Below are 25,502 nucleotides of genomic sequence, written 5' to 3'. Positions count from 1 at the left end.
TCCCTTGAACCTGTCGCCACCACTGTTTAAAGCGAACTGAGAGTTGGGAAGCAACTCAGCCACCAACTAGCTGTGTGACTTTGGGAACACGGCTTCCCCCTCTGGGCCTCTTGGTAAAACCAGCAGATTGGACACGACAGTAGGCAATGCCTAGCTCTAGCAGTGCCAAGTGCTTTGGCAATCTGGGCCGGGCCAGGAGACTGGCTCCACTTTGGAGAAATAGAACCACTCAGAGGCCCTGCCAGAGTGACACGGTGCTGGCCTTCACCCGGAACTACTCTGTTGGTGGAACTAGCAGCCACTCAGAGGGGTCAGTGTTAAGCATACACACCTAGGAGAAATTCACTCTCCCTACAAGATATCTCTACAGAGTGGCTCGGAGGGAGCCGAGGTTTGCTGTACACATAAGGCAGGTGCCAGGGACAGGTGATCCAACCAAAGCAGCCGCACATGGTGCAGGGTCTGGGGGACACACGGCACAGTAGACATGGAAGGAGAGGGCTGTGGGCTTTGGGATGCGGTTGGGAGGGAGAGCCATGCCAGCACGTCACCATGTGCCAGACTGCTCATTTCAGATGCCCTGCTCACCTTGAAACAGAGGCCTGGGCCCCTAGGTCTAGCTGAAGTAGCTTGTCAGATTGAGATGCCACACTTGGCATCGAGATCCTTGATTTCTGTATGTTGACGCCATTGAAGCAGGGAATAGGGACTTGTCTCCATTGTCTGGAGCCAACTGAGGTAGGCTGACTGTCTCCCCTTAACATTCCCGTGACAAGTGGGATGCTCTCTGTGGCTGGCCATACTCCTACCCTGGCTCCGAGCCCCGGGCTCAGGACGGCCAGCCCCTCCTTGACAGCTGGGCAGACCTAGCCTAGCCTGAGGAAGGTGGCCATGAGACTGGGAATGGGCTGTGACAACCTCATGGATTTGTGTCAGCTGTGATAACTCGAAGGGCAAAGGGTCCCCAAATGAACAGTTCAGGGGAAGTCCACATTACAGAAGGGAATGTAGTTCCGATTCTGAGGCCCAGAATCACACCAGAAGCAAAACTCTGGGGGACATGTGTATATACCTGCCTGTGTGTGACAGGATGATGGGAATACTCGGGGAAAGACATTGAGCCTGGCCTATCCTTCCCCCAGGGTGAAATCACCAGAGGCCCATATCTCACAGCCTTTGACACATTCTCCCAATACCCCAAACTGGGGATGTTTCCATAGGGACACTTGTCCCCAGTTCAAGGCAATTCAGCAAAGCTTTGTGAATTAACTTCTCCACAAAAGGCACAACCGAGGCCCCCAGGGGGCTGTGAGACCACTCCCCGGGGCTGGGGGAGGCCTAGCAGCAAAAGCCCAGGACCTTGGAGTGGGGGGCTCTCCCACCGCCCCGGTCATTGCTCCAAAACCTTGAAGGACAGGGGTGTGCCACTCTTGGCAAAGGCCTTCATCAGACTGCTAGGATAGATGCAGCCAAGCTTCTCTGGAGTTGGGAAGCCCCAAACCCTGTAGAGGGACAGGCTCAGGCGATCCCCAATATAGAAGGGGCCCACCCATTTGGCACTGCTGCCATTCCTGGGGAGGGACAGCAAAAGGACTTGGTCGCCCACATTCCACTCCTTCTCCTGACTCTCCCGCTTGAAACGCCTGTTCTCTGCCTTTTCACTAGCCTTGTCGGCCACCCGCCAGTGCAGCTCCAGCAGCTCCCCAATGAGCTGCAGCAGAAAGACATCCATCTTGAGGCCTTCGATATTGGCACTGCTCATCTCCCACCACAGGGGCTTGCCAAGCCTCACTTCGTCTCCTGTCAGGATCTGGACAGGCGTGGCCTGGGTGGAGGAGGCCCTGAAGGCCAGGTGCAGCAAGGGCAGGGAGGCTGCCCACTTCTTGCCATGCAGGAAGATGAACTCCTTGAGGGCCCTCTTGAATTCCCAGTAGGCGTCGGAGCTGGTCAGGCAGGGGAACTGGAGGTCCCGGCTCAGGGAGGCTGCCTGGGCTCCCAGCGCCAGCCCACAGCTCACCAGGACGTGCCGAGCAAACTGGGGGCCCTGGGCAGCCTCCAGCCTCACGGGGACGCCCCACCTGGCAAACACATGCTGCAGCAGCACCTGGGCCACCGCCGTGTGTGTGTAGGGCTTCAGCGGGAAGGCCTCCACCCACCTGGTGTTGGGGTCAGCCACGATCAGCACATGCTTGTGGCCCTCCTCGCTGATGGTGATGGGGCCCACCACCTCGATCTGCAAGGTGGACCAGGGGGCAGTGGACCGGAGAGGCCACGGGGACTCAATGACCTTCAAGTCACTGCCGGTGAGGTTTCGTGGGATACAGAACAGGCAGCTCCGGCAGTAGTCCCTCACATGCTCCTGCATCCCAGGCCACCACCCCAGCAACCGCAACTTCTTGTAGGTCTCCTCGGGCCGCTGGTGGCCACCCAAGGGTGGGTCATGCACACAGAAAATCAGGTCCCTCCGGAGTTGCCTCGGGACCACCCAGACCCTGGGCCTCTTATCCGCCTTAAACATGAGCAGGCCGCTCTCCTGGTCGAGGCTGAGGGAGTTAAAGACAGAACTGAAGGGGGAGGAGCCGGGCAGTTTCTGCCCGACCCGCAGTTTGGCAATGACCTCAGCCAAGGTGCTGTCACTCTGCTGCAATGCCAGCAAGTCAGGCCTCTTGCCCATGGTGTGGGGGGACACGACGGGAACCGGCACGTCCTTGGGCAGGTCCCACCACTGCCCACCCCCCTGTGCGCCCTGTTTGGCCAGGGTGTCCACTGTCACGGCAAACAGGGAGCCCCTGTAGGAGGTTCGGTAGATAAATGGGAGGGAGGAGAGGCCAGAGGTGAGTGAGATGATGTATGAGAGCAGGCTTGGGTGAGGTAGCGGGGCCCCGTCTGAGGAGAGGAAGCCTCGAGCCCTCCACAGGGGCAGAAGCTCCCAGAGGAGGCTGAAAATCCAGTTGCAGTGCGTGAGGAAAACCACTGGGAGGCGGGACTGGCCGAAGCGCTCCAGGCCACAGGCCACGGCTGCCAGGTGGGCATAGGTTGGTGTGTAAGGGGAACAAGAGAAGGAAAGGGAGACCGGGGCGCTGGTGGGAGACAGGACATAGAGACCAAAGCCGGCACACCACTCGTCCTCACGGTAAAAGCAATAGCCCGACATGTGGATGCAGACGAAAGTGGACAGGTCGGAAAAAGGAGGCAGGACCTGGAAAAAGCGAGGCATCGAGGATGCAGGCGTCAGCAGCCGGTTTTCTCCCAGCAGGCCTTGGAGAAGGGTCAATTCCAGGGCCCTCTTGCCTTTGTCCTGTACCAGGAGGGACCATCGGATCAACCATGCTTTGGAAACCCTGCGGCCCTCCTGGGTCTCGGGGCCCACAGTGGTCCGGGAGGCGTAAGAAAGGTCCAGGACCACTGGGGTGTCTCCAATGCAGCGGGAAAAATGTTTGAGGGCCCAGGCCACAGCATAGGGGCTGTCTCCCCCTGACTGGGGGCCCTCACTCTCCTCGTCGGGGAGGAGAGGTTTTGAGGTATAGGCTATGGGGTGCTTCCTCCCTGAGTGCTCCTGATAGACGACGGCCGTCAGGGCCACCTGGCTCACTGTCACCTCCAGACGGAAGGGCAGCTGGGCATTGGGGGCCGTCAGACAGAGGGCAGACACCAGGGCTCGCTTCAGAGCCAGGAAGGCCTTCTCGTGCTCCCAGTCCCACTGCCAGTCCGGCTTCTGCTTGAGGAGGCTGTGCAGGGGGCCCACGAGAGCTTCATAGTCGGGGATGACATCACGGTGGGAGTCCATGAACCCCACGAAGAAGGACAGGGCAGTGAAGTTGCTAGGAATGGTCAGCTGAGCCAGCTGGGCCAGGACCTGCTGGCAGGGTGCCTTCCCGTCCCAGGGGATGCCCAGGTAAGGAGAAGCTGGCGCAGGGAGGAGATCAACGTCTAGGGCCCCGTCTGGGGGGTCGTGGAGGCTGAGGCACCGGAGGATTTCCTCAGAAAGGGAAGAGCACTCAGCCATGAACACTGAGGCCAGGGAGGAGTCTGGGGCGTCTTCTTCAGGCAGCTCCTGCGCCCCCTGCCCCTCCCTCTGCTCCTCATCCTGCCCCTCCTTCTCCTCCTGGACGTCCTCTATATTCGGCAGACTCTCGGGAGGCACAAGGTCGACACCGTCACTAGGCTCAGAGGTGCTGGCTGAGCTGGGAGGAAGGGTCTTCCACACCTTCAGGAAGTTGCCCACATCAGTGTCCAGCCTACACCAGAAGAGCAGAGTGGAGGCGCTAAAGGGCCTCGTGGAGGACAGAGGGGCCCCGCAGCAGAAAACCACATCTGCAGAGCCTTGCCTCATGGCCAAGTGTCCCTGTGGCCGGGCCAAGTGCCAGCCAGGGACACAGCAGAGCCTCTGTCAGGACCCCGCCCACCGGCACCCCCTCTACCTCCAGGCTGGGCTGGGCCTCCATTTCAGAGATGCAGCTGCCCCCTGAAGCTTCATCCAACCAAATCCTCATTAACCAAGCAACATTTTCAACCAGATCTAAGCTGATGACTTGGTAAGAGTGAGGCGACTGGCACTTCCAACTGGCCCCAAGAACGAGCAAGCCAGGGGAAGAACAAGAGAGGGAACAGGGCCCGATGAGGGATCGGGAGGGAACAGCAGACAAACGCAGGGAGATGAAACTGAGCGAGCTGGCCCTGGGAACAATCACTGTCCATAAGGTCCTGACCAGAGTTCCCCACGGGGCCCCAGCAACTGGGAGGTGGGCAGTAAGGTAGCTCAAAGGGAGCGGATACCAGGGCATCTGAGTTACTGCAAACCTGGCCCAGGATGACGGTCATATGTGTCTAACCCCAGCTGTGAGAATCAAAGACAATATACAGAGGGAAAAATCCATCAGAATGGACTCTAGCACAGCTGGCCTCGTTCACCAGGAAACAAGAACGAGGCTGTCCACAGCAGCACTGGTGTGATAGCATAACATGGAAAATGTCAAATGAGCCTCAAAGAAAGATTCGCTACATCTGCTAGGTACTTGTGGAATGGAATGCCACACAGCCATTAAAATGAACCACGTGAATTCACGTGGCATGGATCTGGGGAAAAAAAACAGTAAGACTTTGAGTACAAATGCCAGCTGTGGCAGGGTGTGTGCAGTATGAAAGCATGTAGGCAAAACTGGAAAACTGAAAACCACACTACGGTTGGTTTATGGAGGCATCAATGCAGGAGAAGTGTGAAGACCTGAAAAATCTAACTACTCTGCTCATCGTTAAGCACTAGACAAACGTTGGCTAGCACTGAGGCGTTTCTGGTCGGTCCCGGGGTGGGGGAGGCAGGGGCTGGGAAGCAGCAGAGGCCCAGCCCATTACCTGTTTGGCTTCTTCAGAAACTCGTCCAGGGTGGGACCATCACGGCCCAGGGGGTCATCTGGCACCATGAAGAGATTCCCCGCAAAGGTGAAGGGTAGCAGGCTGGACCCGGGAAAGAAGAGACGTGGTCATAGGGGAGGCCTTGACCCACCCATGGCCCCATTGCCCTCCCGGGTGTCCGTACAGGGGTTGAGACCCCCATCTCCTCTTGCAGGCAGGTGCTGGTGGGCAGAGGTCCAAGGCCCCTCTCCCGGGCCCAACACCCACTGCCAGGGGCTGCCTGACATCCCCAAGCAAGAAATAGCTCCAGCCCTGGGGATCACCTCACCGATCTTTGACCATCAGTTTCTTGGAATTATTCATCAGGATGTGGAGCTGCTCGTTGGTAACGATGATGCCGTCTGTCTCCTCTGCGAGCTTCACCATGAACCTGCAGGGAGAGGGGCTGCTGCTCACCACCAAGAAACCCTCCCTTGCCAGGCCTTTGGGGAAAATGAACTCGCAGTGCACGCGGAGGTGTGCTGACCAAAGAGGCTGCCCCAGTGGTCGGGGAGCCAGGGCTCGGGAGCCCATGCCCTTGTCTATGCAGCCATCCGGGGTCACCACTAGCCCCTGAGAGGGGGAGGTTGGATGCACACCCCCAACCATACAGGGGTCTGTACATACAAGCACAGACCCCTACTGAAGAGACACACATTCACAGACACATGCACAGACACGCACACGGGAACCCGCACACTCGCCCGCATTCACACATGCGTTTTTTACCGCTACTGTTTCCACATAGACAAAATGGACAAAAAATACCTACCCTGTATGACTGTGAGGATTAAACTAAGTGAGATGGGATACTGAAGTGCCTGCCTCAGTGCCTCCCACACAGCATGCACACAAATATTCCATTATTCCTCTTCACCAGTGCACAACATTCCCATACGTGCCAAGACAGATATACATACGTCTCTTTGTACGTATACACGCTACATATATACACCTGTATGTATGTATGTATATACATATAACCATATATAAAAACACATACCTGAATAAACAAATCCACTTTTCCAAGGATCACCTCTCCTTGAAAGAGGGCTGTGACCAGGAAAGAAAGCAAAGGCCACCTACTTCTCGGCATTCCCCGGAAGCGGCCATTCTGGTGGCCGCAAACATGCTATTCCACAAGTGCCCAGCAGAGGGGCCTCTGCAGAAAAGCCACCTTCCCTCAAAGCCAGCCCCGAAATTGGAGGCACTTCAAGACCTTATCAAAGGGCCTAGCCCTTGAAGGAGGGATGCCTGGGCTATCATGCCCAGCCCTTCCCAGCCTGGGTAGAGGCCAGGTCTTGGGAAAAGTGGGCAGAAGCCGAACTTCTCAGTGCCCAGCACAGGAGGTGCCTAAGGGCAGCCAAGACCTGCGTGTGCCCGGCATCGGCTCCAGCCTAGGACCAGTGACCAGGGCAGGACAGTCCCTACCCCCACAGAGGCAGCATCACAACCCTCACCCGCACCACCCCCTACCCCTACCCCCGCCCGGGGCATACTGTCCTTCAGCCACGCTGGGGACTAGGTGTTTAGGACTGACAAGTAGAGAGGTCCTAGGGCTTTATCAAGGAGACAGGGCCAGTCAAACTCCATTTTCAGAGCCCAGCCAGGGCTCCAAGCACATACAGTCACACACATGCCTCCTCCAGGTGCCAGGGCTGGAGGAAGGAAAAGACTGAGGCAGTTCCTTGAGACATGAACTTTAGCCCAAACTGGAGCCCTGAATTAGTCACTTGGGGAAGCAGCTCACTAGAAACACCGGAAGTCCCCTGGGCTAGTCTACCCAAAGTGGTGGGTCTCAGCTGGTAGGTCACAGGAGAAGAAAGCCTGTTGACTAAGGGAATGCAGCTGCAGAGTCCCAAAATCGGACTCACCCTTGGCCTTGGGTAGGGCCAATCTTGGAGCCCTCTCCTCATGGCATCCCTCCCTCTGCCTCCAGAGGGCCCCATGCCCCAGGCCATCCTCTCCAAGGTGCCCCTCATGCCCCTCAGGAATGCCGGCCTCCATCTCCCCAGAGCAGAGGAGGCAGGACCCCGCCTGACACAACTGCCCAGCCCCCCTCCGCCACCACCCAAGCCCGCCCCCTGAGCCCTACAGAAGGTAGGCCTGGGACTGGCACACCTGTAGTCGTAGGTGGTGATCTTCTTGCCATTCTCAAGCTGGGAGGGGGTGATTGAAAGCATCTTGAGGGAGTGCAGCTTCGTCAGGAAGTGGCTCTCTGGAGGCGAAAGGCAGAAGACAGATATGCTCAGAGGACAGGCCACCAGGCAGAGGCCACAGTCGGGACAGAGAGGCAGCGGGCAGCTCACCTCTCACCCTCCGGTTCTTCTTCAGCTGCCAGGTAGGTACGAACACAGTGACCTCTCGGTGGCCCCGGTTCCAGAAATACTGCACCGCCATGGCAATGCCACGGCAGGAGAAGAAGTGCTGGAGGCCATGCCTGGAGGGGCGGGGGAGCGGGCAGGAGATGAACAAGTTCCTCCTGAGGAACATGGCCCTGCCCCTCAGCCCTCCCTCAGAGCCAGGCAATGCCACGCACCCACATCTGCGCCGACAATGCCCTTGTCCCTTTCATCCATCATCGAACATTCTGGAAAGACCCACTCAGTAAGTGTGTGTTCGCATGCTTGGGTGGGGGGTATGTTGCACACCTGCGTATGTGTGAGTACGTGCACGTGCGTGTGCATGCACATGAATAGGGCCCTCCAGGGCAAAAGGAAAAAGAAGGCAACCTCTACACCCAAAGAACTCAATTCAGGGCTAGAAGCAAAAGAGCAGCCATTGCCACTACGTGTCTGCTGGGAGTACGTTCAGCACAGTAACTCCCATCTTCTGTGGGGAAAGACCACAGGTCTCTCACACACCTGGGCGAACACATGTACAGCAGTAAACTCTGGGCAAGCAGGATGGTCTCTAAGGGTTGGTTAGCGGAGGCAGGAAAGGCCACATAAAGGACACCTGGGCTGGGCCGCCAGGCTCCGGCTCAACACTGACCGCTGGCCTGGGGTTGACAAACACCGTACCACGTGTGACAGGCCACAGTGGGAGCACAGGCCTTGGCAGGGGACAGATGGGAAGCCAAGGCCAGCCTGGCCCCTTACTAGGCTCTGGAATCTGGGGCAAGATTCATCACCTCTTTGGGCCTGGTTCTGCTTCCATCAAAGCGGAAGAAGAGAAATCTCCCTTCTCGGGGCTGTCTTAACCTTTCCGTGCACACTGCCGTTTCCCCATTTGAACCCTGTGGCCCCACCCGCAGAGGTCAAGAGGGGATGCCACACTCTGTCCCCCTGGGCCACCCCACACCCATGGGTACTCACACCATGGCCACACTGCTCCCATCGATGACCACTCGCCGCAGACCCTGGTTCCCGGGTTCCCCCGACAGGTTCAGCTCAAAAGGGGTGTTCAGGGCCTCGTGGTACCTCTGGAAGCTGGTCACCGTGCTGTTTGCCTGTGGATGGCGAGGCGGCTGCCTCGGGGCTCCCTCCCGCGCCCCCAGGAACCCCTCTGTCTGAGCTTGGTGCTTACGACTGGGAGCCGAGGTGCTGCCGGACTGGGGGCCCTGCCTTTCGGCCTCCGCCTTGCCCTTTGGGAAGGAGGCGTCACCCCTTGACGAAGACTGGCCCTCGCTCGGGAGTTTGGCCGCACCCAAGACCGGTCCCGAATCTGCGAGTGTCTTCTGAGCCGCAGTTTTGGGAGCTCTGGGGGCTTTGGGGCCAGCAGACCCTGTTTTGGCTAGAGGCCCAGTTTGGGCTTTGGGAGCTTTGGGCCCTGCAGGTGACGATTTTGCCGAAGGCGTTTTCTGAGCTGCGGGAGCTTTTGGATTTGCAGGTGCCCCTGGAGTTGCTGATGCCGGCGGGGCCACGGCTGTCTTCTGAGCCGAGGGCACCCCTGGAGCTGCTGGCTTCGTGGGGGCCGAAGGCACTTCGAGAGCTGCAGGTTCCGCAGGGACTGCCAGCGTCGTCTGGGCTGTAGGCACTTTGGGGACAGCAGGCAGCCCTTGATCCGCAGGTGGGGTTTGAGCTGTGGCCACTGCTGCAGCCATGGGCACTTCAAGAGTTTCAGGCACTGTTTGAGCATCAGGTACTGATGGCGCGGTCAGCCCCCCTTGAGCCACGGGCCCCCCCTGAGCTGTAGACACTCCTTGCCCTGGCAGCAGCGCCGGAAAGGGCCCCTCTTCTGGCCCCTTACTGTCCCACTGCCCGCTTCCTTGATCCCCTGGCTCGCTTCCAGTTTGCAGTGGCGGTACAGAGGTCAAGGGTGGTCCTATCTGGGGAAGTCCGGGGCTAGTCTTGTCCTTTACACCTGAGCCCCCTGAGACTACCAATACACTCATGACTTTCGGGGGGGTCTCCGGCCTCGGGCAGTTCTGTAGGGCTGCCTCTCCTCCTGGTCCCGCCTCTGGTCTGCACTCGGGGCTTTCCATGCTGGACAAAGGAACCAGCTCCTTCTGCTTCCACTCGAGATTCAAGGGCAAAGGATTCTGCCCTGGTAGCTTGAACTGAATGGGGCCTAGGGGCCTCTGCCAGAAGGGGAAACTGAAGCACGCCTGGGACAGGAGCCAGGCCAGGTGGAGGGAGTGCAGCTCATTGATCCTCCAGAAGGTGGCGGCGATAGCCCCGGGCCACAAGGGCCCAAAGGCAGGCCCAGGGGTCCAGGCCTTCCAGGGCGGGCACAAGCCCAGGGCTGACACTGGGGGCTGGAAGGGGACTTTGTCTTCCGCTCTCTGGCCTGGCTTCTCCTGGGACAGGGCCTGTGCATGGGGTGCAGAGTCCTGGCTGCTGGTGGCTCGCGCTGGCCCTTCCTCTCGACCGCTGTCTGCGCCACCATGGCTGTTGGAATTGACCCTAGAAAAAGCCCACGTTTATTGGAAGGGTGGTTAAACCACAAAAGTCCCCCACAACTTCCTTGGGGTGGGGGAGCAGGGAGAGGATCAGAGAAGCAGAGAGCTTCTTCAGCAGAACTTACCGTACCAGCTGGTTTGCTGTTTCCTGTTGTGTGTTCTGGCCCGGCGCACCCAAGACCAGGGCCCTGGTGGCTCCCAGGCTGGTTAACCTCTTGGAATGTTCTTGATTCCTGTTCTGGAGGGTCCCCACCTCCAGGAAGGGCCCAGGACCGTCTCCCACAGACACCATGGCCGGGCCTTCCTTCTGCTGGTGAGGAGGGCAGATCAGGACCTCGGGGTCAGAGCGGGACTCGGAAGTGCCGATGCGGCCGAGCCACTCGATGATGTCCTCCTTGCCTGCAGCGTCCCGCACCAGGCTCAGCAGCAGCTCTTGGACCGCTGGGGGCAGCTGCAGCAGATCCCCTGCATACTGGTCACCGCGGATCCAGACCAGGGCCCCGAAGGCCCTGGTCACCTCGGCCTCCCAGATCCCCCGAGGGGTAAGCAGAGCGGCAGGGCCCCAGCGCAGCCGCCCCACCAGCTCCTCCAGCCAGTTCTGGGTCATGATGAAAGACTCAGTCAGCCCCCCCACCATCAGGGAGCCAGGGGGGCCAGGCACCAGGTAGGCCAGAGTGCTCCAGCAGAGACAGTCGAGAAAGAGGCCCTGGGCCCCAAGGAAGGCGCAGTGCAGGGCCTGTGGGTAGCGAACCTCCTTCCACAGCTCCGGGCTGCACAGGCCCTTCAGATATTCCTGAAGCCACAGTGGGGAGAGGAAGCACAAAGGAAGTCATCCTTTTATGGGCTTGCACTCACTGGCTTGCACTCCCCACCCCAAGGCCTGCCCCTCCCCAGGGACTTGTCCTACCATAATCCAATGCTGCCCCCATGGCCAGCCCCTCTCTCCTGGTCCTGCCCCCTCACACACTCATTTCTTCCCAGGGAACTCTCCCAAGAGATGAGGGAGGCACCCAGGGGAAGGGGAAAACACCTAGACTTGGAGTCAGGGCCCTTGCTCTAGTTCCAACTCGGCTGCACCAGGTGAGGCAGGTTAACTGTGGAACTTTACCTGTTTCCTGAGACCTCTGTCCCTTTGCCTGTAAGATGGCAGGTTAAGTGAGATACCCCAGTCCTAACCTGCAATTCTAGAAACAGGAGCCAGCTAGAAGGGGAATTGTACACTACTGAGTATCCTCCCCGTGCCAGGAACCTATGCGACCTGGGGCAAGTGATCTACCCTCCCTGTGCCTGCGATTCCTCATCTGTAAAATGGGGATAACAGTCCTCCCTCATGAGGCTAATATGGAGCTTCAATGCATTAATACAAAGAAGTGCTTAGCCTAAAGTCTGGCTCAGCCTATTCCCATTCTGCATGCTCAGAAGGGACACCTCGCTTGCCCGATGACACACAGCTACAGGCTGACGGGCCAGGAACACAATCCACCTCTGTCTGACTCTGAAACCAGGGCTCTTTCCACCTCCTCAGACTACACAGTGACCGCAGGGTAATCCTGTGGGATTCTGGCTTAATCCCCCTACAGAAGGTCTCTAGCACAACCCATACCTATAACCATGGTAACTCTGTTGCCCAGAGGGAAGAGAGGAGGAGGTAAGTCACTGGGCCAGCATCCAGGGGAGCCCCACAGATATGCATGATGGCTGAACCAGAACGAAGGCCTCTGGCTCTCTGGGCAGACCATCTCCTCATGTTTACAGGCCTCACACACTCAGGCTTCAGCAGCCGCTGGGAGGGGACAGGTTGGAGCTCTCCCCTGCGCGGCTAAGCTATACCAGCATGGCCCCATGAGTTCCATGGGAGCATGGACACTCCCACTTCATCAGCCAACCCATGTCGATAACACTCGCCCTCATGTCCCTCCTGTTCCTCCACATCCCCACATCCCGATTGTCATCCCTCTTCCTATTTTCCCCTAACAGTTCCATTAGGGTGCAAAGGCTGCATTTTAGATCTCCAGCAGCTGTTCTAAAGACCACTCCAGCCCCCCGCTCAGAACTGTGCTTACCTCTTCTACCTGCGCTGGGCCACAGGCCTCCAACCCCTTCCCCAAAGGGCCTAAAATACACCTAGGCACTTAGGCCCAGGTCTAACCTCTTCGAGATCAGTCCAAAACCAGCTCAAAACCTGAAAGACATCCAAAGCCAACCCCTCCCACCCATAACCTTAGCAGGTCCCACTGCCCAGCAGGGTGAATCTGACCAGGAGCGGGATAACTGTCACAGACCTTAACCAATCCCCACCCCAGCACCCTACATTCCAATTACTTGAAAAACAATATGTAAAAATGAAGAAACATGCTAGAGAAGAAGACTGTGGGTGGTTTCTTCTCTTTGTGCAAAGAGCTTAAAATACTTATTGTTCCATTAACTGTTCAATATTTTTTAAAAGACAGATTAAAAAATAAGACCATTTTCCAAATAATAAATGTGAACTAATATTCATTGAATACTTACTGTGTATCAGGCTTATATACACATCATCTCATGAGATTTCCTCTCTCAGCCCTAGAAGGAAATGGCTACAATCCCCATTTTAGATGAGCAAGGAAGGGCACAAGTCCAAGGTTACACAGATAGTGGGCTGGGATACTCAGGCACCCTGACTCCAAAGTCTGGGGCCTTAGCCATGGGGCTGTCTATACCATTCAGCAAAAAAAGGTAAAGAAACAACAGAGTTGTAAGCTTGAGCCCCACGTTGGGTATACAGATTACTTAAAAATAAAATAAAATAAATAATAAGTAAAATGTAAAAGTAAAAACAAATAAATAAAAAGGTAGACTGAGGCAAAGTTGTTTGAGGAGTAGTTAGAGCTGGGGAGATCAACCAGCCCCCCCTCACATGAAGGCTGGGCAAGTACCTTCACATACCGTGAGGTTTGCTCTCTAGACAAACTAGCAGGCGGGAAACAAGGTCCTGGGATTAGAGGTTCATCACCATACTTGAGGGTGTGGAGACCATACAAAAAAACATGAAGGAAGGGAAGAGGGCCAAATGATGAAGTCTGCAATGAAAGCTGAACGCAGAGCAACTCATTCTTCCCATTCAGCAACTCAGCAGCCAGACCGTGACCCTCCAGGACAGAACAGAGAAATACATTCTGGAAATCTGGCCAGCCAGAGAGCAAAGACCTAAAGATCACCAAACAGGCTCCCTGATAGACAGCACCCTCAGGTCTCTGCACAAACAAGTTCAAAACCAACCAGAGTCAGCCTCGTGCAAGGATTACCATGACACATGGGAAAAACTTCTAATGTGAAATAAACACACAGGGGCGCCTGGGTGGCCCAGTCCCTTAAGCATCTGACTCTTGATCTTAGCTCAGGTCTTGATCTCAGGGTCAAAAAAAAAAAAAAAAAAGTAAAGATGGAAGGGAAAAAAAAAAGAAAACATACAGAAAGGGGCAGGGAACAATTTGAAGGAAGAGAAACAAGGCAGAGAGAAGAAAACTCCAAAACATTTACTATCATTGCTCTCTCAGGGGGATAATATACAACACTGGCACATTAAACAAGAATAGGATACTATTTTTTTTTTCCAAGATTTATTTTTTTGAGGAAGAGTGTGTGTGCAAGCGGGGAGGGCTGGCAGAGGGAGAGGGAGAATCTTCAGGCAGACCCTGGTTAGTGTGGAGCCCGAGGCAGGGCTTGATCCCAAGACCCTGAAACCACAACCTGAGCCATAACCAAGAGTCAGCCGCTTAACTTATTGAACCACCCAGACACCCCTTTGAAAAGAGAATTCAGAGAAACATAAGTGACTTTTTTTTTAAGATTTTATTTTTAAGTAATCTCTATACCCAAGATGGGGCTCAAACCTACAACCTGAGATCAAGAGTCACATGCTCCACCAACTGAGCCACTCAGGCACCCCCATAAATGACTTTAAAATATTAAAAAATATGATGGCAGTGGAGCACCTGACTCTTGATTTCAGCTCAGATCATGATCTCGGGGTCATGGGACTGAGCTCCAGGTCAGGCTCCATACCCAGTGAGGAGTCTGCTTGAGATTCTCTCCCTCTCACTCTGCTCCTACCCTCTCCCAAATAAATATATAAGATCTTTTAGAAAATTAAAAAATAAAAAGGTTGGAAGATAAACTTCATGAAAACTCCAGAAAACAGAGCAAAAAGTCAGAATTGGAGAACAGGAGAAAAAATAAGAATAAGTACACCAGGCCAGAAAGCTCAATGTCTGAAGAGGAGTTCCAGAGAGGTTAAGAAACACAGGGGAGAATCATCAACGAAATAGTTTCTGAAAATTTTCTAGATCTGAAGAACATGAATGTCCAGACAGACAAGCCCACAGAGCACCTGTGCCACAGAGCACATCTGAAGATGGATGAGACAGACCCAAACAACGGGTTCCTACTGAGAAACCTCAAAACAGAGGGAAAACTACAAACTTCCAGAGGGAAGACATTTCACACACAAAGGACCGAGGTCCTGGAAGAGCTTCAGATGTCCCAAGAGCAAGAAGTCAATGGTGTAAGGTCTCTGCCTGGCTGGCTCAGTGGATTCAAGCCTCTGCCTTCAGCTCAGGTCATGATCTCAGGCTCTCTCCTCAGCAGGGAGCCTGCTTCCTCCTCTCTCTCTGCCTACTCTCTCTGCCTACTTGTGATCTCTGTCTGTTAAATAAATTAAAAAACAAAACAAAACAAAAAAACACCTTTGGGTTGCGGGAGGGGGTTTCTCGGGAAGCTACTAAGGAATATCTTCCAGCTAATCAACAAAGGAAACCAAGAAAGGACATGGGAAGAAAGCAAAGAATCTCCAGGATGATGACAAAGACAGATCTCTGAATGGATCCACCCATTCAACAAATCATCACTGAGCACCTACTAGGTGCCAGCCACTGTTCTAAGAACACAGGCATCCGCAGGCAAGGGGGACAGCTAGTTTGGTCTAGAGGGTCAGACTCCAGAGACAAGCTCGTTGAGAGCAGTCACCAGCATACCCTTCAGCACTGTACCATCTTTCTCACTTGATGACACCACCGATGGATGTGCTCCACCAACCCAAGAAAGAAAAAGACATTCAGTCCAGGAAACAAGGCATTTAACAAAAAAAAACAGGCAAATGATGCCAAGGACAGCAAACTGAAGTCTCAGATGCCAGCTGTGCAGTCCTGGCTAGACAGAAAGATGTCCTCAGGGTGAACAACACCCTGAGCACATAGATTGACCTTCTAGAAAACTGTAGTGAGAGGCTACTGAAATTGTAAGAGTTGACTACAGGTACAAAGGAAAACCAGCAAATTGAAAAATAAGGGGTTCTTAGCCTTAGTGAAGCACAAGTCAGAAAGAAAACATAAGCAGAATACAGGGCAATGCCCAGATGTGAGTGACACAGGTTTGACAGAAAACTGAAATATATAACTCTATTGGGAAAAAAGGATGACGATGTAAGGGACTAAAAAAACTAATAGTACACTATCTGTTATTTAATTGAATTTAAATTTTAGGGACACCTGCGTGGCTCAGTTGATTAAGCAACTGCCTTTGGCTCAGGTCATGATCCTGGAGTCATAGGATCGAGTCCCACATCAGGCTCCCTGCTCGGCAAGGAGTCTGCTTCTCCCACTGACCTCTCTCCTCTCATGCTCTCTCTCTCTCTCTCTCAAATAAATAAATAAAATCTTAAAAAAAAATTGAATTTAAATTTTAAAAAGAGAAAAATACATGAAAAAAATAAAACCAATTAATCAAAAGATAATATACATATATACATATATATACACACACATATATATGTGTATATATATACATATACTTTTTTTTTTAGGAATGTGGAGATGAGGAAATGCCACAGGGAGTACTGTCTAGGAGGAATAGCACAGAAGAGGCAGTTGGGAGGAACACAGCAGGGAATCATGGTGTCCTACTGTCTGCTTTTTGAAAAGTATTGGACTTTTTAATTGTGCATTACCTTTATAGAAGAAAAATTAAGTTTAAAAAAAGAGAGAGAGATTAGTTGCCCAAAACACAATTAGGTAAGAGACTGACAATCAGCCCCTGGGGGCGGTGGGGTGGGGGGTGGCGCGATGATAGCCCTGATTTGTAGCATTTGACAATTTCTATGGCATAACTACTCCCACAATGGCTGATTTCAAACTACCAGTGGGGCACCACTGGTTTGCAAACTTCCTGAAACAGTAGGGATTAGTAGCACCCAGCTCCAGCAAATCCCTGACCACCAACTTCCATGTGACTTGCTTACGAAGTGGATCAAGGGACCTATCAGCTTCCATCTGACAAGCCAAGCCCAAAGTCAGCAAACCACGCCCTGCCCCACAGCTCTCTGAACCCAGTCTCTGGTTCCCCCTCCCCTCCCTCCATCATCTCCAGAAAGGAGGTATCTCCACAAAGGAGGTATCTCCAGAAAGGAGGCATCTCCAGAAAGGAGGAAAGTGAAATGTCCCCTCTCCTCTCTGTGCTCAATGCTTCATTGCCATTGTCAAAGACAGTGCGCTGAGCAGGGCTTGTCCCTGGGAAACTCTGATCACTATTAAAACTCTCCTTTCAGGGACACCTGGGTGCCTCAGACAGTGAAGTGTCTGCCTTTGGCTCAGGTCATGATCCCAGGGTCCTGGGACCCAGTCCGGCACTGGACTCCCCGCTTGGTGGGAAGCCTGCTTCGCCCCCTGCCTGCCGCTTCCCCTGCTTGTGCGTGCTCTCTCGCTCTCTCTAACAAATAAATAAAATCTAATTAAATAAATAAATAAACCCCTCCTTTCCACTTGCTGATCTCACCTCAGAGAGGCCAGGCCCCCCCCAGTGTTTGTTTCTTGCCACCTGGGAAGGTGATTTCTGGCAAATGACTTCATTATTTCTTAAATCCCACCACAAGAGAACAATTTAAAGGCACTCGAGTTCTAGGGACATTTTCCTGGAAAGCCAGTGAGTAGAATTCAGAAGCATACTCAGGCCCTCCTCCAGATGAGCCGGTCTCCTTCACCCCTCCTCCCCTCCCCATCCAGCCCCCCCCATGCTCACCCCTCTCCCAACCGTCAGCCTCTGGTCTCACTAGTCCTCTCTGCCCGTTGGCCTGAGTATCACAGCACGTTATCAAAGTGCAGGCTTCGGTGTCCCCACAGCTGGGATTAGAGTCAGCCCCAGCACCTCCACATGGAAGCCACAAGACATCATCAGACTTGAGAAATTGTCACGGATCAGATTGCTCGACCCTGGGGAGCATTTCATCTTACTTTAATTTCAGCTTTTCATTTTACAAACAAGGAGACTGAGAATCAGAGACAAAAGCAGTCATTCAAAGTTGTACAGTAATAACTGACATCTGTGGTGGCTGGGTCGGTAGGTTCAGCGCCCGGCTCTTGGTTTTAGCTCAGGCCACCAGCTCAGGGTCCTAGGATGGAGGCACCTCCCCCACCCCCATGGAGTCTGCTTGAGGATTCTCTTCCTCTTCCTCTGCCCCTCCCCTCAAAATAAATAAATCTTTAGGGGCGCCTGGGTGGCTCAGTGGGTTAAGCCGCTGCCTTCGGCTCGGGTCGTGATCTCAGGGTCCTGGGATCGAGTCCCGCATGGGCTCTCTGCTCAGCAGGGAGCCTGCTTCCTCCTCTCTCTCTCTGCCTGCCTCTCTGCCTACTTGTAATCTCTCTCTGTCAAATAAATAAAATCTTTTAAATAAATAAATAAATAAATCTTTAAAAAAGAGTAACAATAACTGACATCTATATCACATAGCTCTCCACATTCGCGAACATTCTTTTTTTTCTTTTAAAGATTTTATTTATTTCTTTGACAGAGATCACAAGTAGGCAGAGAGGCAGGCAGAGAGAGAGAGAGAAGCAGGCTCCCTGCTGAGCAGAGAGCCCAATTCGGGACTCAATCCCAAGATGCTGGGATCATGACCTGAGCTGAAGGCAGAGGCTTAACCCACTGAGCCACCCAGGTGTCCCCACATTTGCGAACATTCTTAAGCCTGCGTTATTTCAGCAGACTCACAACCCCTCCATGATATGGGTGTTATATTATTATTTTATAGATGAAGAAATAGGCTCCAGAGAGAGTCAATTATTTGACCCAGGTCACCCAGTTAGAGGCTAGAAAACCCTGATCTTGAATTCTCTCTGCCACATCCCTCAGTCCCAGACACAGCTTGGTGACAACAGGGTGAGCCCAGATCTCCTGAGTCCTGGGACAAAGCCTTATCCTCCCACCCTCCCTGCTCTCCTGCTCCAAACCTCCAACCGTGTCTTCTCTCTGCTCATTTTGTGCAATAAGAGAGGAACTAACCTAGAAGACCCTCATGTTATATTTCCATCTTAAACAGGGCCTTTCCCCGAGGGAAGACAGAGGGGAAGGAGGGGACAGGTAGGGGAATCAAGAAAGCCACTGGTTTCTTGGGCCTGGGGTGTGAGGGAGGGAGTGGCCCACGGAACCCTGAGACAGTAGTAGGAGCAGGCAGGTCTGGAGAAGCTGATCCAGGATTAAAAGCAAGGGGCAGGAGTGCTAGGCATCTCTGAAAATACAAATCAAAAGGGTGAGTTGTTCTATTTCAAATTAATAAAAAGATTAAGAATTGGGGCGCCTAAGTAGCACAGTTGGTTAAGCATCTGCTTTTGGCTCAGGTCATTTTCCCCCCGAGTCCTGGGATCGAGCCCTGAGAGCCTCTAGCCCCGAGTGGGGCTTCCTGCTCCGCGGGAGCCTGCTTCTCCCTCTCCCTGCCATTCCGCCTGCTTGTACTCTCTCTCTCTGTCAAACAAATAAATACAATCTTTAAAACAAAAAATAAAATAAAATAATAAAGATTAAGAACCCAAAACAACCCCAAAGGCTCCTCTTATTAGCCCACCCTATTCTAGCTACGGAAAAGTCTGAATCTCAGGGGCTCCAGCCCATCCATTCTCTGGGCAGGCACCCCTCCCCTCCCCCTACACCTCTGTCAGAACTGGAAAAACCGCTGACCAAGCAGCTCAGTGGAGGGGCTGAGGGAGGAACTTTCCAGCCTGCCTGCCTGCCACTGGCCAGTGTATTCTGGGCTCCACCACCCATGGCCTTGACCAATTAGGATATTGGCATGGACCCAGCTGGAGAAGGGGTGTGTGTTGGGGGGATGGGGGGTGAGAAGTGCAAAGGAAGTGGGTGACCTGGGACCCAGGGAAGCTGCAGCATTCCTACCAGGAAAAGATAAGGGAATCTAGAGGAAGAGGGAGACCTTGGCCATGACTGGGAGTCAGAGGGAACCCGAGAGGCCCAAGTGGAGAAGCTTGTGAGAGAAGCCAGAGAGAATGCAAGAGAGGTGCACTGTGACCTAGCCTGTCCAGCACCCAGCCCCACACAGCAACCCCTTTCATCTGAAAGCCCATAGCCCTCCTCCAAGATTCCCACCCATCCCCAAGGACCGCTGTCTTCCAGAGCATCTGCATGCGCGCGCGCGCGCGCGCGCACACACACACACACACACACACACACACACCCAGCCCCTGCAAGAGGCTGCCTAGGGCATCAAGAGTGTGGGGCAGGGAACCCAAAGCCCTGGGTTCTAATTCCAGCACTTGCCACCCTCCCCCATCCCCACCTGACACTGTGATGTCAAGCAAGACCCTTACCCTCTCCAATCCCCAATACCACATCTGTAAAATGCCAGCATTGCTCTAGAAGGGTCTCTAAGGGCACCTCCTGTCCAGCACTCTGAGAGGCTCCAAGGGGGCAGCTCAGGATTTACGGAGACTTAAAAGGAGACAGAAGGACCTGCGCCTTCCAGCTTCTTGGTAGAGAACAAAGAGATACTGCCGAGGCCATAGAAATGCTAAACCTGGGCGCCTGGGTGACTCAGTGGGTTAAAGCCTATGCCTTCGGGTCAGGTCAGGATGCCACGGTCCTGAGATCGAGCCCCGCATCAGGATCTCTGCTCGGTGGGGTGCCTGTTCCCCACCCCACCCACCTCCCGCCTGCCTCTCTGCCTACCTGTGATCTCTCTGTCAAATAAATAAATAAAATCTTTTAAAAAAGAAGGAAAGAAAGAAATGCTGGGCCTTAAGTTGTTCCCCAGATGAGGGAGCAGGCTATGGATGCTGGGGTCCTGGCCATGTAAGGCTCATGGGGGAACACACACCATGGAGGTTCTCTCAGCGCACTTGAGAGACAGAAGTAACATGCAGGAGAGAGCCGAAAAGAAAAAGGGAACGAGAGGGAAGGAACCAAGGCTGCAGATCTGGAAAGACAGGAGACTGGCCCACTACCTGACCGCCATAGTGCCTAATCCAGGTCGAGGGACCTCTGGGGACCCCCGCCTCTCCTGGGCAGGGGAGCGCGAGAGGAGTCTGGCTGGAAGGGGCGGGTGGGGTAGGGACGAGCTGTTTACCTTGGCTTTGCTCATGTTCTCCTTGGGCCCCTCGAGCTGCAGCCAGAAGTAGGGGGTGTCTGGGCGGCTCTGGAAGGCGTTCAGCTTGACCCTGAAGATGCGCTGCACTTGCAGCCGCTGCCGCTGCACCCGGGGCTTTGATTTGGTCTGCACCATGAACCATTCCTGCGCCGGAGGGTCGCCCCCGGACAGGAGCATGGCTGCCCCGCCCGTCCCTGGAAAGAGGGCGCCGACAGTGTCACCGGGCTCCCAGCGCGGGAGGCACCCCAGCCGAGTGCCCGAGGAGCCCAGGCCACGCCCCCTCCTGCGAGGGGCGCGCCCCCCCCCCGCCGGGGCAGCGGTCCACCCGGCTCTCGTACCCTCCCGCCACCGCCCGGGCGCCGGTCCGCCCGAGCTGCGTCTCTTTCGGCGGCGGCTCCCGCGACAACCTCTTCCTGCCGGGGGCTGCAGCTGGGGGTGGGACCGCTGGGGCTCCCGCCGCCCTTCCCTCCGCCCCCAGCCTTTCCCCTTCACCACTGCGTCAGCCCCCGCAAGATGAACCCTCTCTCCGCCCCCCGGGTGGTTAGAAGGGGCGCGGAAGGCCGGGGGAGGGGGCGACGAGGTGGGGGGAAGGGACGGGAGGGTCCTCGAAACCTCCGCCTTCCACCCAAGTTTTAGGCCGCGAGCCAGAATCAGGGGTCAAAGTTAATTTCCTTCCACGTTCCCCTTTCCTGGGTGGAAGGAAGAGGAAGGGGAAGGAGGGGCGTTCGGTGCGGGAGAGGGGGCTTGGTTTCTGGGACTTTCTCCCAGCTCCTCCCACCGCGCCCCTCCCAGCCCTCCCTGGAGTAGCTAACCGGTGCCACTCCTCCCCCTGCACCACTACCCCGCCCACCCCCACCCCCTCAAGGAAAGGGTTAAGGGAGAGCAGGGTGGGGAGCTGGGGAGGCTGGGGCCTGAGGAAACTCCGGGCTGGAAACCTAGCAGGAAGCTGAGAGAAAAGGCCCCGCCTCCCCACCCCACCCCCAAGTCTGGGGACTGCCAGCCGGGGCTGGCAGACAGCCCAGACCCTCCTGAAGCCCCCAGGGCTGGAGGGGCGGGAGAGCCGCCCGAGTTTTCAGACTCGCGTTGTTTATGAAAGCCCCTTTTAGCGAGTTTCAGTAATGCCGGGAGGGGAGGCTCCAGGATGGGAGTGAGGGTCTGGCCTGGAACGCTGCCTTTGAGGGTTCCCTCAACCCTTGACCCACAGCCAACCGTTTGGCATCCGCGGTCAGGGAGCAGCTCTGGGCTGGGGGAGGCCAGCCTCCAACACCCCGCGCCAGAGGCATCACCGGCACAAAGAACACCTTATGCAGCCCTGCAGCCTGAACAACCTAGCTCTGTGGAAGGGCACAGTCTGGGTCCTGGGCTTCGGTGACCTTTATTTTACAAACCCCAAATGAGACCAGTATTCCAACAGGCACAAGTGTACCTATGGGGAAGGGCAGTGGACTTTAATTTTAGGCCGGCCCTGGAACATCTGGCCAGCCTGGGCCATGACATGACTGTGTGCATGAAGATGAGGGGCGGAGAGCACCCCACTGCAAGGAAAGGGCCCAGCTGGGGAGAGGAGGGGGCTCATACCACTCCTAGTCTGGACTGGACACAGCCCATCCTGTCCCAGCCCATCCCCACTCCTGCTGCTTCTCCCTAGACTGGAATCCAGAAAAGGAGGAGGTGATGTGCTGCCTCTGGCTCCACAGCCTTCTGTTCAGGCCCCATCTGATGTCCCTGTCCTGCCCTTTTAGAGCACCTGGAAGCAGACCCCCAGGGGGGATGTCAGGTCCTCTCCGCTCTCTTCCTACCTCTGTCTGCTCTCCCTTGATCAGAAGAGACTCCTGCCTCTTCTCCTCGGAAGCAAGGTGAGAGCCACCTACCCCTGGTCCTCACTCATCCCTGAATAAATACAAAACTCTTGTTGACCTTTTCCAGCTGACTGTGGACCCCACGCACAGTGGCATCTTCAAGGAAAACTGGCAGGTTTAATCCTAGGTTCAAGGGGCCATGTGGAGGATGGAAAGAGGTCAGGTTTAAGAGTCAGGTACTTGATAAATGGATCAAAGAGGGTAATTTACGTAAACTCTTGTGACTGAATTTCTTCAACTCATAAAAATGGGGATAATAATCCCTACAGCACAGGCTATAGATCTGACCGTACAGGGACCACACCTGGCACATTTTCTGGCACAGAGTAGATACCCAATACATTTTAATTTTCCCTCCCTAGATCTTGTCTCTTGTCCCCACCTCACCTCTGGCCCATATGTCACCATAGCTTCCCAGAGATCCCCTCTTTCCCACTGTCAGCAGCCTAGCTCCTGGATGGGGCTTTCCTCACCCTTCCTGCTAACCCATCCCTCCTTCTGCTTCTCCTCCTGGATATAGTCAATTTAATTAAATAGCCTGGATCCAGTCCTGAATTCGCCAGTGATGAGTTGTGCACGATTAAGCAGGTAGCTGAGTCCTTGACCTCTCTGGGCTTCTTCATCTAAATTCATTCACTGGGCCAAATCCATTCACTCATTCAACAAATTCAGTACATCTTTATTGTTTACTCTAAGCCAGGTCCTTGGAGTATAGCATTGACTAAATTAACTCCTGGCACTCATGGACCAGAAGAAGAAAGAAGAAGAAAACAGCTGTGATTTCAGGGGATGGTAAGTATTCTAGAGGAAAGAAAGTAAGTTGTGCTGATGAAGGGCCAGATGGGGCCTCTCTGGTGAAGAGGAAAGTTCAGCTAGAGGGAGAGCAGAAATGGGCACTGAGATGATAATGTACAAAGCTCTTAACAATTTTTGATCCAAGCCTCCCCCAGCATGAATCTTTTTAGTGATTCCAACATAGGTTAAGACTTGCTCAATTGTGTTAAGAGGCTTTCCTTGCCCTGGCCAAATCTACCTTCCCAACCTTGCATGGAAGGCTCCCAGCTCAAGCTAAGGAGAATTTGATCTGTCTGGGCATGTCTGGCAACAGGAAAGCACACCCTGCCAGGAGCCTGTTTGAAAAGGAATGAGAAGCCTCCAGAAAAAGATAGAGATTAAAGGAGGGGCCTCCCCAGGAGCCTGACAGATAGGCTTTTTCCAGTTGCTGGAGGTGGGGGTGGGGTGCCCTGGGATCCAGGCAGCCTGACTGGGACCTTGGTGTGGGAGTAACCCAGAGCAGAGACAGGCTTCTCCCTGACTTTGCCAGAATCCTGAGCAGCTTGCCCTCTCCCAGTGGAACAGAAGTGGCTTCCCAGAAGCACAAAGAATGGTCAGGACGTAAGGTTGCTCCAAATAACCAAGCAGAGGCAAGAGCCAAAGAAACGGGATTTACTCAAGGGGAGAGTGATGGCTCCCCATATTGGTCATGAAACACATGGTCCCCTCAAAAGGAATGGCTGAAGGAAGTTTACAGAATGGATCTTTATGGGGATATGGGCAGGGTGAGGGAAAACCAGTAAAAGGTTCTAGGGCTAGTGTGGGGGAAGCTGTTACCACCATAGGCCTGAAAGGGAAAGGGGAAGAAGTGGTTATTGGCACCAACTAATGGACCAGAGCCAGAGCTGTAGAGGGCCACAAGACAGAGCTGTGGGCCTTAGGTAAAGACCAACAGCCACTGACAAGCTGTGACCCAACATGGAGGGAGCAGACTTCCAACTTGCTGCCAGTGATGCATTGGCCAAACTCGGACGGAAGCCAAAGGGCAAAGAAGTAGGGTGGCGGCAAGGCCATTGAGGTCAACCTGCTAGACACTGGGCAGGGCGTTGGAGAGCAAAGAGGAGAAATAGAAGGGACACAGAATGGCCAGCATACCCCTTTGTCTGTAACACCCGTAAGATGATGAGGCCCAAGGAAACTGGGGATGCGCTAATTTCTCGTGCTCTTCCCCTCACACACCCTCTCAGCAATAGGGATGAATGTCCCCACGCTCCCCCTGAGAACAGGGGCTCAGGCTCACACTCAGACTCGCCTTCAAATCCCAGCTCTGTCTCTCTATGAGCATTGCAAGCTGCCACAAACCAGGGGGGTGGCTTAAAACAATGAAAATGTATTCTCTCGCAGTTCAGGAAGCTAAAAGTCTGAAATCAAAACACAACACGTCGGGCGCCTGGGTGGCTCAGTGGGTTAAGCCGCTGCCTTCGGCTCAGGTCATGATCTCAGGGTCCTGGGATCGAGTCCCACATCGGGCTCTCTGCTCAGCAGGGAGCCTGCTTCCTCCTCTCTCTCTGCCTGCCTCTCTGCCTACTTGTGATCTCTGTCTGTCAAATAAATAAATAAAATCTTAAAAAAAAAAAAAAAAAAACACAACACGTAAAACCACCATTAGCAACTGAGTGCATGAATAGACAAACTGAGTGGAACAGACCAACAATGTAGAAAAGAAGAGGAACTGCACACTGAAATTTAGTGTGTGACAAGGATAGCCTTTCAGTCGGTGAAGATAAGATGAATTTTCCATAAAGATCTTGGGACAATGGGGTAGCCTTCTGAGCTAAAATAAAATATCCACACCTCACCTCATCCACCAAAACAAGTTCCTGAAAAATCACCTATTTAAATATTGAAAAAGAAATCATAACAATACTATAACCATGGGAAAATTTTTTTATTATTATATTTGGGAGAAGCATGCTTTTCTAAGAATGACACCAGATCAGAAGTCATCAAAAACATGCTTAATACATCCGGTTATGTAGGGGCGCCTGGCTGGCTCAGTCCACAGGGCAAGTGACTCTTGAACTCTAGCTTGTGAGTTTGAGTCCCAAGCTGGATGTAGAGATTATCTGAAAATAAAATCTTAGGGAAAAAAAAAAAAAAGAAAGAAAGAAAAAAACAGGGGCTCTTGGGTGGCTGAGTCGGTTAAGCGTCCGCCTTCTGCTCAAGTCATGAT

At 54.1% G+C, this 25,502-nt stretch overlaps 1 protein-coding gene across 4 annotated transcripts; it reads right to left on the bottom strand.

Moving 5' to 3' along the window:
* Positions 1-771: 771 nt before the first annotated feature.
* Positions 772-21,547, bottom strand: NYNRIN (NYN domain and retroviral integrase containing). Of its 4 annotated transcripts, XM_004755185.3 has the most exons (9): positions 20,975-21,547; positions 20,616-20,830; positions 10,360-11,027; positions 8,709-10,238; positions 7,701-7,831; positions 7,513-7,609; positions 5,681-5,782; positions 5,353-5,454; positions 772-4,238 (listed from the first exon to the last, which is right to left on the bottom strand). In XM_004755185.3, exons 2-9 carry the CDS (start codon positions 20,811-20,813, stop codon positions 1,391-1,393), a joined length of 5,676 nt encoding a protein of 1,891 aa, XP_004755242.1. In that variant the 5' UTR covers positions 20,814-20,830; positions 20,975-21,547; the 3' UTR covers positions 772-1,390. The 4 variants fall into 4 exon arrangements, with proteins under 4 accessions (XP_004755242.1, XP_044923573.1, XP_012913057.1 ...); XM_045067638.1 differs by having other exon boundaries at positions 20,616-21,547; XM_013057603.2 differs by having other exon boundaries at positions 10,360-10,544; positions 20,616-21,546.
* Between the last annotated feature and the right edge of the window lie 3,955 nt (positions 21,548-25,502).

This window comes from Mustela putorius, unplaced genomic scaffold (assembly GCF_011764305.1).
Source record: "Mustela putorius furo isolate JIRA1106 unplaced genomic scaffold, ASM1176430v1.1 tig00003898_pilon_pilon_pilon, whole genome shotgun sequence".
Taxonomy (NCBI): domain Eukaryota; kingdom Metazoa; phylum Chordata; class Mammalia; order Carnivora; family Mustelidae; genus Mustela; species Mustela putorius.
Note: the sequence above shows the minus strand (reverse complement) of the source record. Positions and strands in the feature narration are given on the sequence as shown.